General features: G+C 39.3%; 1 protein-coding gene across 4 annotated transcripts in view; it reads right to left on the bottom strand.

Moving 5' to 3' along the window:
- Window positions 1-16,277, bottom strand: part of NFX1 (nuclear transcription factor, X-box binding 1) — a 76,790-nt gene that overhangs the window by 45,131 nt on the left and 15,382 nt on the right. For all 4 annotated transcript variants that reach the window (XR_003382261.2, XM_026798519.2, XM_005496109.4 and 1 more), the window contains 2 exons: window positions 5,866-5,943; window positions 3,515-3,620 (listed from right to left, as the gene is read on the bottom strand). Coding sequence is in view for 3 of the 4 variants with exons in the window: in XM_026798519.2 (XP_026654320.1) it covers window positions 3,515-3,620; window positions 5,866-5,943 (184 nt within the window). In the remaining variant the exon portion in view is untranslated. The remainder of the gene's footprint in view (window positions 1-3,514; window positions 3,621-5,865; window positions 5,944-16,277) is intronic.

Here is a 16,277-nt window from a genome sequence, read left to right as displayed (position 1 = left end):
GCAAGAATCATGAAATAGAGCACTCTCTTGAGGAAAATCTCTGCCCAGACATACATCATGATTGAGACTTATCATTCAAATACTAAAGCCCTGCATCTCTAACTCCACCACTGATACAGCAAGAGGGAACAAAGATCCTGCTTGCTTTTTGATACAGCAGTTGATGGTGGCCTGTGTCCTCACAGACACCAAAGATTCCCATATGGGAGAAAGAAGTGTCCAAAATATGACGAACATCCAAAACTGGTAACGCTGATGTTGAAAGTGCATTCCTCTCTAGTTCACCATCCTAAGTTCAAGAGTGTCAGGAACATAGATTATCTGCATGCCTACTGCTGCCCTACCTCCAGGACTGGATAATCTCATCATGGTTTTATTAATGTAAAACAAAGCTGAATAATAACATTTTTAAATATGCTACAACTGGTCACAAATTGGGACACAATTTTCACAGCTTTTATGCACATCAGACATTTGGAGACTAAAAATTTGTAGCACCCCAATGTCACAGTATTGTCACTACTCTTCAGAAGACTTTCTAGAAGAGAATGCCAAAGACTGAATCTCTGTAGACTAGGACAGGAAAGAAGAGAAGACATCTGCTTCCAAGCCCTACAAGAAAGTTTGTCAGGCAAGAAATTGCAGTCACAGAGTTCTCAAAGTGGTTGAGAAGTCTGCTTATTTCTGACTGGGCAAAAGATATGTCCATGAACATATGCCTCTCCTGAGATGGAGGCGTGCCACTGGTCTCCAAGAGAATCAGTGTTTCTTCAGGGTATCAGCTACCTCAAGTGTAGTCTGAAAGCTGAAAGTAAATTAGGAAAACAGCCATGACACTTATATGAAATAAAACATAAATCTCCATGCATAAATACATAACGCATAAATATAAATTAAGTCTAATATCAAAAAGCTGTCTAATTAACATTTCCAGGTATGGGAAACAAATATTAAAGAATTATTCTGACATTCAATAAAATGTTGAAATACATTTGAAGCAGAAAACATTAAATACAAAGTTCAGAGTAAAGTTCTGAGCTTTAGCAAATCTTGGAAAAAGTGTCGAGCGACAATCTGTTGGAATGGCTGAAGTTTCTGACCAAGAGCAGAAAACTGCTTCTATCAAAAATTTCCAAAACCAGAAATATGAACAGATGTTAAGGACCAACTTCCATGGAAACTGAAGTTTACAATAGGAACAACATATAATTTATGTTTCTGACAAGCAAGAAACATTTTATACATTAAAAAAGAACATATTAAAAACGTAAAACTTTCAAAGCTAAAAACAGAGATGCCCTCCTGTAGTGGTCTGGATTTGTTAATTTAAGATTTTCCTAATTTTAAAATTTCCCAACCAATGTGTTGATGAGTGTGGTGGGCTTCAGTGCTGGCTAATTACCAGTGCACTCATTTCCTGCTGTGAGATAGGATTAGGAGAAAGGTAAAGTAGGTTCAAAACCTTTAAAGGGGTATAAAGAAAATTTTATTAAAAGTAATTAAAAGGAAAAAAAGTAGTAAGAATCAGAACAAACCCTTCAGAACCCTTCTTCTTCCCCCACAACCTTTTTTTTCCCACTGATAATGTAAAGAAAGAAAGCCTAAAATTTCTAGCCAGTTTACCACCTCTAAAATAGTCTTTCTTCAGTTCACTTAGGGAGAGAAGTCCCTCTTGTTAAGGTTATGAAGACTTCTTCACAAGAGGAAAAAAACAGTTCTCTCATGGCTCTCCATTTCATCGCAAATAAGAGATGCCCAGGGAATCCTGTTATCGTGAAGTCCTTCCCATTTCCACAAGTCTTCCCACAGCTTGTCAATAGGCCATGTTGACTTATGGGTATTGTTTTAAAGATGAGTTGTTCAAAGGTAAAAATTCTCATTATTTATCTCTAACACCATCTTCATCCCTGGGAACAGAGATCTTCTCTTTCTTCTCCTGAGGGCACAGGACTACTCTCTCTTTCTCTGCTCAAACTCCTCATGGGATTACAGCTACTTTAACATCTGCTTATTTTGGCACTGAGATCTTTACTTGGTATCTATAATGTGAATCCTTTCATCTCCCCATAGTTTCCTGTGTTATAAGGAAAAAGAGGGTTTTTTCCATAGCTTACAAGAGAATTTGAGCTGTAAGATCAAGGCATCTTCCCCTCCCTCCCATCTGGGACTTAAATCTTCCTCACTGACTATGATGTTCTCATGTTGCTCTTTTACATGCTTTCATCTTGTTCCTTTCTCTCACTCAAGGGAGGATTAAAGCATTGAAAGGGTGAACATCCCACCTGGACCCAGCTGGCATCGGGCTGGGCGCTAAAGATGGCAGGAGTCTTAATTAGGGGGAATTGTAATTAGGGAAGCGGCTCGGCTCGGATCGAATTGAATCAGCCAGGCTAGAACCCAGCAGCAGCACACTGGGGGTGGGGGGTGGCTTCTCGTTCCCCCTGCCCGATGGTTGAGGGCAGCTTCCACAGGAGTAAAATCCTGGCACCAGCCTGGGGCTGCTTCTGGGGCCCCGCTGGGCTCTTGGCAATGGGGTGGGGGCAGAGGGTGTAGTAGGCAATCAGATGTTAGCAAGGCCGGCTCCATCCAGCCCCGCGGTACTCCCCTCTCCCTGCTCAGCAGCCGATGTCGAGGGCTGGCAGGTGGCCCAGGGAAGGGGGCTCAACCCCGCAGTAGGACCGGCCCAGCCCCATGGCAGGGGCCGCCCAGCCCTGTTTCCTCGCTCCTGAGCGGAAGGGAAAGAAAAAGTTCCTGGGTTTCTTCCGTCTTTAATGTGTCTTTACAGAAGCCTGTCCAGTTTCTTAGTGGTTCAACACACTGTCAGTTACACAAAAAGCTTTTGCCTCACTTCCCAAAATTTTCCTCCCATTCCAAACCACGACACTTCCTTTGCCTCTCTTCACTGAATTATACTAATAAAATGTTAGCAGAACCAATCTGAGTTACATATACTGATTAAAATTTCCACGAGGGATTCTGGTTAAACTATCTGATGGTCTCAACAAATAAAAAAATACAAATGCCCTTTTATCCTCAACAGTTTGCAAGCCAAAAAAAGAAGAAAAATAAACAGAGGAAAGAAGTGCTCTTTCAGTTTAAACAAGTAGCACTAATCCCAAATTAAGATATTCAAACACTTTTACATGAATAACAGCACCTGAAAAATTTGGTGGGCCACTGGACATGTTTAGAGTTATTTTCAGACACTATTATTTCTTTACTTCAATGAAAATTCTTGAAACCAAGTCAGACAGCTGGTTCAGTTCCTAAAATATGATAGAAATGTTGCTACAACTATTGTAGACATCCTGTTCATGCTCTCATATGAACTCACTTTAGACATACCAACACAAAAGCATTTCAGCCTTTTCATTTCTTTCAGGCTTCAGCTGAACTATAAACCTCTGTAGGTTCTAAATCTCTAACCATATCCTGGAATAAAAAATAAGCAAATATAGTCTTCAGAAATTTTCTCTAAATATTTTCAGTGTTTATATAATAAACATTTACTTACATGTTGCAAAGATGTGGACAGTCCAAACACTGCCTCTTCTTTCCACAAAGTTCCCCACAGCTATGTGGGATTTCATTTCTATTCCATTCAGGGTTGTGCACCTTACCTAAACCATGTCAAAGACAAAAAGGTGTTTATTGCTTTGAATACCAGACAGCATTTGTGAAAAATATCATACCAAAGAGAAAAAACGGTACTTTAAATACTGGCAAGCAGTCTTCTTTGACAAAAAAATTACACAAATGTTTATGTTATTCTGTACTGATACATACTCAGCTTTTTTAAAAGAATGTGCCATTGGAATGGCAAGCTCCAGAATACTCTTTCCTTCTGTACTCTCAATCAGCAGACATGCAGGTAGCTGATACATTAAACTGATAAAGTACATGAAAACTAAAAGCCCCCTGCAGTTGGTCAGGCTGCACAGTAGCTAAGAAAATTGAAGGGTGAAACTCCCTTGCTGTCTCAATGCAGCAGGGAAGGGAAAAAAAAGGAACAGACTAAAAGATACTGATTCCAGAAAGTATGATCTACCTGGCATGGTGATGGGGAATAGGGAATTAAATAAGTGGGCAAATTATGAAAGTCACTTCTATAAAAAGACGCAGACTCTACATTAATAAAAGTATTAACGGTTAATGAATTTTGATTAATGAAGTCTTAAACAAGAAGCATGTTAGCTTAAAGTATTCTATATTTCAGATAAGCACTAAACCATATTTTCATTAATCTGAGATATTATCATCAAATCTCACAGCTCTAAGTGCAGGGTCATCAGGGTTAAGGTTAATTGCCATCATTAACACTCTCTTGGCTTTCTGCAAGAGAGGAATTAAATTAACAGGGAAACAACTAAGCCACTGTTGCAAATTTGAGTTGTGACAATCAAAACCAACAAGAAAATGTATTTTTGGTGACATAGTCACATAATTTAAATTTTTTTAATATACCTCTGTATATTCTACAGTATTAAGTTAGAAAAATATGAAAAAACACTACAGATAGCATTTATTCACCAGAGTTTCAATTAAACTAATTGAATACACAGGAAAGTCCCCAGAAAGATCTGAAGCTTCAGAAGAAAAATAAGACAGGAATTCCCTCATGGGTGAAAGTGTGGGGAAAAAAAATCACACTTAGCCACACCCAGCACATGCTTAGTACTTTGCATCAAATACAAGACAGGTTTACATAAGTGACTGATGATGTCCAAATTATATATCATTAATGTAAAATTATCTGCAGAAGACTGAACTCTTATGTTACTACATGCTGCTATGGGAGTAATAATTCTGCAGACAATTTAAAGTTCTTACTGTAGATCTCCTAAACCATGAAACGTCTTTAGGCTAAGGAGAATTTCTTCCCTATTTAACAGACAGATGTCCTGTCTGTTAGATTTTTTAAAATTAGACTTTATAAAAACTCTAATTTTCATTCATGGTCAATTCATTCTGCCTGTGTTATTATCTCTAATAACTGAATTATTATCCCTATATTAATAAAGTTTCACACATTGCTGTACAAAACCTCTGCCTTAACTGCATTGCACTGCTTCTAACTGATTCACTAACACATTTAGATAAAAAGATAAAACTCTATTTTAGCAAATCTTGCTTCTTTAGACAAGTTTACTGACACAGTTTCTGTCTCAAATTCAGAACACTGTTTTCTAGAAAGTGAGGTGAAAGCTTCCAGTGACTGATTTAAAGAAAAGAAAGCTATGTGAAAACAATACAGATCACAGAAGTACTGATTCTAAACAAAACTTATTCTTATCTATGCAATTAAGTAACATAATTTCTCCTTTTTGTTTTATATTTATGGCTTAATGAGTGCTATACTCATGCCATTAACCTTTTTTATTAAACACATATCTACACAGAGGTCTGAAAAGCATGAACATTTTTTTCCTATTTAAGCTCCATGTGTGTCTGAACAACATAAATCACAAAATTGGTAAATCAATTTAAAGGTTTAGGTAGTTGTATCCTTGAGTTGTGTATTATTTTGGTCTTGCCACAAAGACGTAAGCACGCAGGTTATTCTGTTCCTTCTACGGAAGGAAAGTTCACAAGATACCAGCCAAAATCTATCATTATTCCATAAAAATCACTATTTCTACATAATGATATGAACATATTTACCACTTGGGACTTACTATTTTCTTTCATTTCTCAAGTAGCACATGCATGATTCCCTGTGCAGCCACCTTCCAGTGTTAATAAAATTTTTTAAAAATTGTGTTTCAGGTGTGTAAGCAAACAAGCACCAATACTCAAATTCATATTAAGAAAAAGGAATCAAAATGACAAAACTATTTTCTTTGCAAAAGCAAGTGAGAAACTCACCACAGAAACAAGTGTAAGTTTTAGGAACTTGCACAGAAGCATTCTGACAAGCTGGACATCTCCAACCGCTATTGCCATCTGTAGGTAAAAAAACAAAAAAAATGACTTGAAGTAAATAAAAGACCTAATCCACAAGCCTAGAATAAGTTCTTCTACTTTGTATTTTAACACAGTTGCAAATAAATTAATTTTTCCACTTGTGAGAAAACACAAGTGGAAAAATTCACATTCATAAGAATACATTTTATACAGTATTGATATCAACACAGCCATAATATTTCATTTCAACCGGCTACAACCTCATATTGAAGCATACAAGTTTTTAAACTCCCAATTTTTCTATTATCATACGCCCTGTTATAAGATATACAGACTTCACCATATCTAAAGCTGTGAGGGGGAAAAAAGTGTTAAGAGAGGGAAATTGGTAAGGAATACGTAATTACCTCACACAAATCACTACCTGCATTTTCCTTTTCACTATCCTCTCATAAGTTTATGCATTTTGTAGAAGACAAATTTAGTGTTGCCCCATTCAGATAAAATCAGTGTTATATAAACCAGAATAATCTAATATATTCATTTACATTCTTCTTCAAGTTGTTTCAATAAATAGTAGTTATCTTGTTTCTGTGTTTCAGGAGGGTGCATTAGCAGTAGAGGAAGAACAGTAAAATGGAAAAAAGCAACATTAATTTTCCCCAATTCAGTACGTATTGTGCCATTAAGAATATGAGTCTGAGAGCGCTAGCGAACACAAAAGAGGTCACAGACAAGAGAATGTTTTTATACCTATATATAGATATTAAAAAGAAAAAAACTGATTAACACTTTTGTCTCTCTTAACTGAATCAATTCAGTGCTGGTAAATTATTAAATCTGTGATTTTATAATTATTCTTCACTTATGAAATCTGACCAAGATTCATGATAATTTCATGTTATGAAAGCAGAAGGGATTGCAAACAGGAAACTCTGCCTACGACAAGACAATTGCAGTGCAACGAGAGGCACACCTTTGGTTCACCTTCAACTGGGTTGAACAACTTATGTTACTCGTCATCATGTACAATGGAAATTATTTTCACAAATTGAAATTATTCATATGGCAGACTGCCTAGACAGTCTAAAAATGCAAACCTAATGCATGTCTGTTCTTTCCATTACTTCATGCTTATTCACACCCCTCTTTAACCTGGCTCATATTACTGTGCCACCAAGACTGCTGTAGAGATATGTACAATTATAGGCTGAGCAGCTCTACAACAGTGGCACGAGGCATATACTCTCATATTCATGGTCAAGACCAATTCGCATTTCCTGACCAAGACTTTTTTTTCTTTTGACTGCTAGAAACTAAAGGAACTTAGAAGAAGCAACTCAGAGAGAAGTGTAAGGAAGAAGGCAAAAGCAGGCAGTAGGCAACTAAAAGGCATATTTACTGACAAAACAGTAAGCACCTTATGTGGCTCCTCCTAAACCCAGCACACTAAATACTACAGGATTCCCTATGAGATTACAGTATAGTAATTAAGTACATCATACTTAATTACGGCATTAACAAGTTCTTTCATTCTTACTCCATGTCATGTTTTCAAAAGCTGTGAAGATAAGTCTACCCTGAAAACTTCACGAGGCTAACAGAAGACCTCTTCTATCAACAACTTCCCTGGAGCTGGATGCCTAGTCCTCTACAAGCAACACTTTCTCCAGAGTACAGGGAAGGTCCCCAAAAAATAGGAACCTATTAAAAACAGCCTTGGCAAGATATAGTTCCTTCTTCATCGTTATTGATTATCTTTGGTCAAAGCACATTAATGTATGTTCACCCACAAGGGACATGCATGGTTGCCCTCCTCCAAAATCAGGAGTAATAAAAGTTTTGTTCCAGGATTCAGGTGCCATTACAGCAATATAGAATAACAGCAGGATGGCTCCTGGCATACACATTGGTAAGAAGTGGTCCTGTAAGCATTCCTTTAAAATCCTGATTACTAAGGAAAGTGAGAATGAGGATGATCCTACAGAAAGAACATTCCACTTTCCTGAATCTACTCATGAACAGAAGTGAATTTGGCAGAACTCCAACCAAAGACACCGCAAGGACAGTTGTCTAAGCAGAATCAAGACAAGACACCACACATAAGACACCTCATTCTCTCTCACTAGAGATTGTTTCAGTAATTGCTATTCTCTCCTTCCTTCTGGGATAAAAAGATTCCTTACTTGAAACTATTTACCAACATTTTTGTTAGCTTCTATTCTGATCACTGAAACTCAGAAGTTTAGAAGTGCTGTGTTAGAGGCCAGCACTGGACTGGTGTGGATCTGGTACACTTGGAAGTGGAGCCGATGGGCAGAACAGAAAGAGACAGCTGTAATACCTCAAATTTCTCCAATCCTTACAGTCAAAATGAAGATGCCAGTGAAACTACCTTCTCTACAAAGAAGGGACAAAATTACTTAAATGTTTGTTCTATCAATTTAAGGGCACAAATTAAACACCACTTAAACATCAGTGTTGTAGGAAGGGGACCCGGACACCAGCTGGTTCATCACAGGTCCGGTTTATTGAAGAAAGCATCAAACACTTATACAGCAAATAATAAGCTTATGAATATTCTGTAAGCCAAGCAATCTATTGGTTAAACTATACCATGAACTCTTCCTCATTCCTTAGGGGTTACATCTCTCTTTTCTCATGTCTCTTTCACTATTTGTTATCATACTACAGCTAGGCCCAAGGACACACTATCTAGCAGGTGCAGGACTTGGAATTAGCTACGGCTTTGTACTTTTCCAGTCTCTAGCCAGCCAAATTCCCAACATTTCCCCTGTTTTTATTAAAAAAAAAAAAAAAAAGTTCTATGGGCTAACTGTGTCACACTCTTTGCAACACAAGAATAGGCAATTTTAATGACTAAACAATATTCTCAGCTAGCAAGGTTTCTTTCTTACAAGGGATCTAAGCTAGGGAGACAAACCAAAAAGGCTATCACTATTTGTAAGATATGCTGTACGACAGATACTTTAAACAGGAACGGCTTTACTCACAAATGCTTCTGATTGTCCTTTTTAACTAAAGTTTCTCTGATGTTCACAACAACACTTTGCACACAAGTCATAAAATAAACGCCTATCATAAAAGTATAAATCTATCTAACATCACTTAAACTTAATAGTACTTAAACTTAAAATACTTAAAATATTTAAACTTAACAAAACTTAACATCACTTAAACTTATCTTTACTTAAACTTAACAAAAATTAAACTCAACAAAACTTACCTTACTTTAAATTCTACATACCTTAAGCCTAATATAATTTAAACTTAACAGAATCTAACTTTACTTAAACTTAATAACACTTAAATGTAACAGAAATTAAACTGAACAGCACTTAAACCTAACAGAAGATAAACTTAACAGAACTTAACCTTACCAGTATTTAACATTTAACGGCATTTAACAGATAATTTAACTTAAACTACTTAACAACAAATAAAACTTACTATAAAAATGGAATATAACATTTACTATTACTTACTTACAAGCCTAATTCTAAAATATTAAACTAAAACAACTTTCTTCACGTGTTTGCTGCAGCATTTTTATACTTGAATGCACTTAAACATAAGAAGTTTTGTCAAGGTATACCTGTGGAAAAATTCTTTTGAATTCAGTGCTTGCTGTTACCTTTACCACGTCCAAGCAAAGCTCAAAGAATACAAAAAGCACAGTCATCTTACTTATACAATCACTTTAACACATTTTTAACATTTTTAAATTTTTCAAAATACAATTTCATGTTTGATGTTTAAAGTCTATGTTAATACAGGTGACTTTAAGACAGCATAAAATCGGCCGAAATTTGACTCACGCATTCACCACGCTGATTCGCTGATTCGTCTCTCACAGTCTCTGGTAGGAAAAACAAAAAGTCCTTTTAACTTAGGTGAGAAACGTCTTGATAGTAATGGTCCTTGGTATCGCTTGTTTATTATCACTGGTTTCTTAATTGCAGTAGGGATCTTTTCTTTTGTTGACAAGTCACATTTATTACGGCTGTTAGGTCTAAAACTGAAGCTTTTGCCGGCTGCGGGGCGGAGGGAGAAGTGCTCCCGCTGGAAAAGCGCTCCGGTCTCGCGGCGCTTGTGTCAGAGTGGGCGACCCCCCTGCGCTGGGCTCTTTGTTTCGCGAAATTCGCCGGCACGCTGAATCACTCCGTGCACTGCACCCGTGGCCGCGCGGGTCACTCCCCCCGCGGTGGCTCCGCTCCCCCCCGCGGCTGCCTCCGCTACCGCGGCTGTGCCCATGCCGAGTTCGGAGCGGCACAACCCTGCAGGCACGCCGAGCTGCGGCTGCTGCCTTGCGCTCAGAGACATGCTGAAGCAGTGTGTTGCGCAACACTCGCCATGGCTTGCTCAGTTTCTTTGCTAGCTTATCATCTTCTAACACTACTTCCCATAGTACATCAGTTTTTAAAAGAAGCAGAAGAATGAAAAGGGCAAGCGACAACAATTTCCCCTTATTAAACAAAGATCTTGTGTGTAGTGAAGGTATTTTTTGTCAGATTGACCTTAGCTATGCAATACCTTAAGGTCACATTCCTTCAAGAAATGTTAGTAAAATGCTTGTTGCCTTACAGGAAAGAATCTTTCCACTTGATGGCAAAGTAATGCCCAGCAAAATTCCTCCTCCTGACCAGGATCTCTCTAAGATAGAATAAAAATCCGTTCTCTAGTTCTGAGTGCTGCTGACAGTCTACATTGTAGAAATAAAGATGAGAAAAACGTCTTCACAAATGACTCGATCTGCAAGAATGGGTGTGGGGGTCATTATAAACATAATGATACTAGAAACGCGTATTAACTTCTTCACAAACTGCTTGATCTGAAACGACCAATCAGGTTCTGGAAGAATGGGCGTACGGGTCATTACAAACATCAAGCCACTCAAGTTTGTTGCAGAGCCAAGCACAGCTTGAATTTCTGAACTTTGGGGGAAAATGCACAGGCTTAATAACAGACTTACAGAAATTAGCTTCTCCACCTAGGATGGGCTTACAGTTAGTTTTAATGGTCATACAATGTGTGATGGGGGTGGGGGGGGAGTATACACATCCAAGAGAGAATATTTAGTAGGCAGTTTGGGAAGTCTGTACCTTCCTAGCACCTCAACTCAATGGGGAAAGGAGGGCAACATGCAGCTGGGAGTTTAGGATAAAAAGAGGCTGCATCCTACAAAAACTCAAGAGACCCCCATGGGGGTATGGCATAGTGGACTCCCTCGCTTCGTTTGAATAAAGTTGTAGGACTGCTCTGTCTCCTTTATGGACACTGGCTTTTCACATCGTGATTTTCCGCACAGCAGGGATTCAAGCGAAGCACCCACTGGCTCACTCCAGCTGTCCATTGTGAAGGGGCTTTGGCCTCCCTTCACAGGTGTTGACAGTATGACTGCTAGAGGGTCCTGTGGATGGCTGGGAAGGTTCCTTAACACACCACAGAGCAAGCAGACCAAGAAGAGAGCAATGCCTTGACTCCCCACAGATAATCAAGAGATTCTTTCATTTGCCTTGGCCAAACCAGCTGTCACTTTTCAGGTGACTGTCAAGACAACAGAAGGCAAAGAAGTTTCTGAGGGAAGACATCTTCAATATAGCCTGAGAAGAGAGACAGTGTAGAGTGGGAGAAGACTTTGCAGTAACCTAGTTCTAGAACTGGTTTCTGGAACCTAGAAATCTAGACCTAAGACAGTTCATTGCTTCTTCCCATCCAAGTACGTAGAGCCGTAAGAACATTTTATTACACTGGTGGTGATTCAGAATACTTCCCTTTCCTTTGCAACTGCACCCACCTTAACATTGATGCTAATCTGATGGCCTGCTCTGGATCTCAAAATTCAGACAATAAGACAGGCATTACATCAGTGAGTTTGGAATGAGCAAAACAGACATATAATGTGTTAACAAGCACAAATTATAAAGCAGAGCTGTACACTCTTGTTTTTCACTTCCAATAAGTGTTCTGTTGCATAGTATCTCAAAATTTAATTAGCGTTGGTGTCCTAGGACTCCCACCCTGGCAACGCCTTGCTTTCATTAATGCCAAAGCTTCCCCTTGCTGAGCATTGTGCCTTATCCCCAAAGGATCCATACCTCCTTTTGTCTTGTGTCACAGACATTTTTTCATAGAAATCCTTTCTTTGGGATTTGTCCATCTTCTAGGAAGCAGAGCCCCAGAAGAAGAATGTAAACAATTGTTATCAGCTGCTGTGAAATGTAGCAGGTGGCCCTGTGATTGGCTCATCTTCCATGTGTACCATTAAAGGCCAATCACAGGAGCAGCTCAGGGACAGATTCCCTGGACACAGAACTTTGTTATTCATTCTTTCTATTCTATTCTTAGCTGAGCAGCTCTCTGCAACTTCTCTTCTTTTTCTTTTTAGTATAGTTATAATGTATTATATATCTTATATGAATAAATCAAGCCTTCTGATCAAGAAACAAGATTCTCGTCCTTCTCTCACCACAGTGACCGTCTAAGGTCACTGTAATAGTCTTGTAACAGACACAAGTCACTATTGTTCTGGAAGTTGAAACTATATGAGATCCCCACAAGGGATGTTATCTACTTCATCCAAATATTCAGGATTTCTCTGATCCAATTCTGTGATCACAAAAATTATGTGAGAAATTATGCACACACACACACTTTCAGCCTTCTACTATGCATCACAGAGGTTAAGAGCTGCTGCAAGGCCCTATAAGGAGGGCAATTTTCACTGAAATACCAGTTGGAAGACAGGATCTTTCCTTTTTTTTTTTCCCTTCCTTTTCTTTCTCTTATGGAATTTTGTCCCATTTGTTGCTAAGAGAAAATAACAACTGGTACTTAAAAGAGACAAAAGAAATCGCCAGGGTGGGGGAAGGGTGCAGCTGGCTACTCTTGTACCTAAGGGGCTTTCTCCTGGGAAGGGCAGAGATACTGCCGGGGGAGGGCATGGGGGTGAGCAGCTTGGTTTAGCCCGTAGCTCTCTCTCACTCTTGGCATCGGAGGAGGACAGTTGAGGGGCTTACTGTGGGGAGAATTCACTGCCACTACAGTGCCCAGCCTTGCATTGCTTCTTCCTTACTGTGGGTGAGCCTCTGTTCATTAGAGCAGCCATTGAACTGGGAACTTATTAACACCTGATCTGATTGGAAAGGACCCTCACTATCTATTCAGGTGCCTCAGAGGAAAATCCAGGACCCTGATCCCTTCCCCCTTCCTGGAAGGTACATCTCTCTTGCTATGTGTGGCAGTAGCTATGGAGAACTCCAGCTGCCCCTGCCCAGCCCCGACCGCTTTCTATGGCAACCTCAGGCTTTTTTGCTACACTCTAACCCACCACTTCAGGTCCAGCTGTAATAAGTAACAACACGTTTGTTCATTAATAGCTAGATAATTTAAATTATAAAACAATAGCTAAATAGCTCTTGTTTAGCAAGATATAATGTGTACCTATGTGCAGTCACATATGGTAAAACCTTTAACTTCGTAGGAATTGATTTGTTTACAAAACGCCCCCCCCTTGTAACTAGCTACATCTGGTAACAATTACTAACTTCGCTAGAATTGCTTGGTTTGCAAATTCCATCCCATAGATATAGGAGACCCTCTGAAACTAGATACTGCCACATCTGGTAACAATTATTAACCTTCCAAGAATTGCTTAGCTTGTAGAATTTAGACTTATAGATATGCCTTATAAGGAAAGTGGCCAAAGAGGAAGACTTGGGGCCTTCATCCCACAACCACCAGAAGGCAGAAAAAGACCCCCTAGCAACCGGAGGAGCAAGTGCAGAAGACGGACATCATCCAGGAATCCGGAAGAAAGGGACAATAAAAAGCGAACTTTAAAGGGGGAAAGGCGCGCGCCTAAGAGGAGCGGGGACTCCTGGCCGCCCAGCGCTGAACCTTGCTTATTCTTGCTTGCATAATATTAAAAATAATTATACGGTTCTTAAATTTGGTCAGTTCGTTTATCACACCACAACCCCAAAGTTTTCTGTTACATTTGTTTGCCACCCCAGGGGGTGTGCTTGCTGCCATCCCAACTGTCACTCCGACGTTCCGGCTGCAGCCCATTTCAACATCCAGCCTGTCCACCATTACCACGTGAGGGAAACACAGCTGAACTTGCGCCACAGCGCCCCTTGCAGCTGCGAGGGAATCATTGCACCTGCCCTGCCTGGTTGGAAGCCAACAGGCTCCCACGCCGGCTGTAACCGTAACTGTACCAAAGGGGAAAGTGCCTGCAGCCTAGAGAAGGCTGTTACTGGGTTTCTGGTTTTTTGTTCTGCTGCTGTTGTTGTTTGCTTTGTTATACATACTAGTATCAAGAACTGTTACTCCTTTCCCTGTACTTTGCCTGAAAGCCCCTTAATTACAAAGTTATAACTCAGAGGAAAGAGGGTCATACCCTCCCCTACCAAGGGTCCCTCCAACCAAGGGAGGTTCCTACCTTTCCTTGGTAGACACCTTTCAAACCAAGACACACTGCTGCAAAAACATAAAATGAATATTCAAAACTCATCAGCAAATAGGCTAGAAGTGAAACATACCAGTGAAAACTTTGGTTGCTGAATTTCGGTAAGATTTTCTGGAATTCATTATAACATTTGCAGAATCAAAGGAAATCATGTCCTTCGATTAAAATAATTTTTTTAAATTAAAAAAAAAAACAATTAAAATAAAAATTAATTTTAATTAATTAAAAATTTTTTTAAAAACCAAAACAACTTTTTTCCCCCTTCCAAAACCCAGCAAATTATGGAGTTAAGTAGATTACAGTATCCCATTTTTCCTACAGCAGACAGTAATAAGTGCCAGGATTCCAATGAATTCCTCATTATCCAAAGCTTGAAATGTAGAACATATACTGAAACAACCTATGGTAAAACAAATAAACTCTGGATTACAAAATCTAAACAAGATGGGGTAGCAAAGTCTGCAGATCAAAAATATCTATACTGTTGTCTTTATTGGAGCTATGGTATCAGTTCTACTGAGGCCACAACCTTTAACTTCAGTTAATGATTACCTGTAGTTTTCTCATATGCAGAATGCAGTAACGTATTTAGTCCAGAAATCCTTACACAAAAAGCAAATGGCCCAAAATCTTTCTATTTTAAAAGCTTTCAGGATTCAAGCATCTAAGGTGACTGTCTTGAAAGATAAAAGCCCCCTTAAGCAAGCAGCTACTCTTTTGATAAGGAGTAAGCTGTTCCAGGGAGATAAATCAACTCCAAAAAAGGGGAGTCACTCAACAATCACTCTCAGTTTGGCTTATAAAGTTTGCAAATAAAAGTTTGGCTTTTAACCTCCTAAGAATTGTCACATTTCTTCCTTGTGCCCACCTCATGGTAAATGACTTAGGCTGGAAATGCAAGTTGTGGCTGGGGGTGTGTATTCTATTGCCATCTGTTAGAGGTGGGGCAGTTATCTTCTATTAATTGGGCCACCACTTAAAACCAGGTGGGGCAGTTTTTCTTTATCTCTTCCACAACCAATCCTCCCTCCAGAAAATATCTTCTGTTAATAGGCCATTGAGTCTCAGTGCATGACTGATAAAATTACATCATCCCATTGTGAGATGCTCTGCCCAGGGAGAGAAGATAAGCATTCCTACCTGGATGTAATCTGAGATTTGGAAAATCAGCGCCAGCCTTTTCCCACTGGATTCCCAGAGGAAGACCAGGCCCATTTATATCACCACTGGACCTTCAGAGGAAAACTACACTCTTCTACAGGATCACTGCTTCAACAGAACCACATTTGTCACTCCAGGAGGACTGCAGCCACCATTTAATTGGACTGCTACCAACACTGTGACCAACAGGATGTCAGGTTGTGTTCTGACTCTGTCAGTATTGTTTTGTATACTGGATTTAAAAAAAACATCCATCATAATAACTGTTACTCCTACTCCCATATCTTTGCCTGACAGCCTCTGAATTTCAAAATTAAAATAATACGGAGGGAGGGGGTCTGCATTTTCCTTTTCAAGAGAGGCTCCTGCCTTCCTTAGAAAACACCTGTCTTTTCAAACCAAGACAGTAAATACCTCAAGCACCCTTGAAATAAAGTGAGAACTGGAGCTCACAACCAGCCCTTCCGAGAAGTCTGACTATGCATCTTCTGCAAAAAGAACTTTGCAACCAATCCTTTCTGCAGGAGATTTACAGTCTGGAAAAACAACTGTCAAAAATTTGGAACTAGGTGACACTATATTTCCTCAGTCTGCCCAGAGAGATACAGAATGACACAATGAATTGCAAATGCTGAGCAAGCAGGGTACAGAAAAAAATTAATGCTACTTCAGGATTACCATCTTCAGAGTGCGTCTACACCACTCAATTGAACTGAGC

Source organism: Zonotrichia albicollis, chromosome 1, assembly GCF_047830755.1.
Source record: "Zonotrichia albicollis isolate bZonAlb1 chromosome 1, bZonAlb1.hap1, whole genome shotgun sequence".
Classification (NCBI taxonomy): Eukaryota; Metazoa; Chordata; class Aves; order Passeriformes; family Passerellidae; genus Zonotrichia; species Zonotrichia albicollis.
The sequence above is the reverse complement of the archived record's forward strand: the minus strand, read 5'-3'. Positions and strand labels throughout refer to the sequence as shown.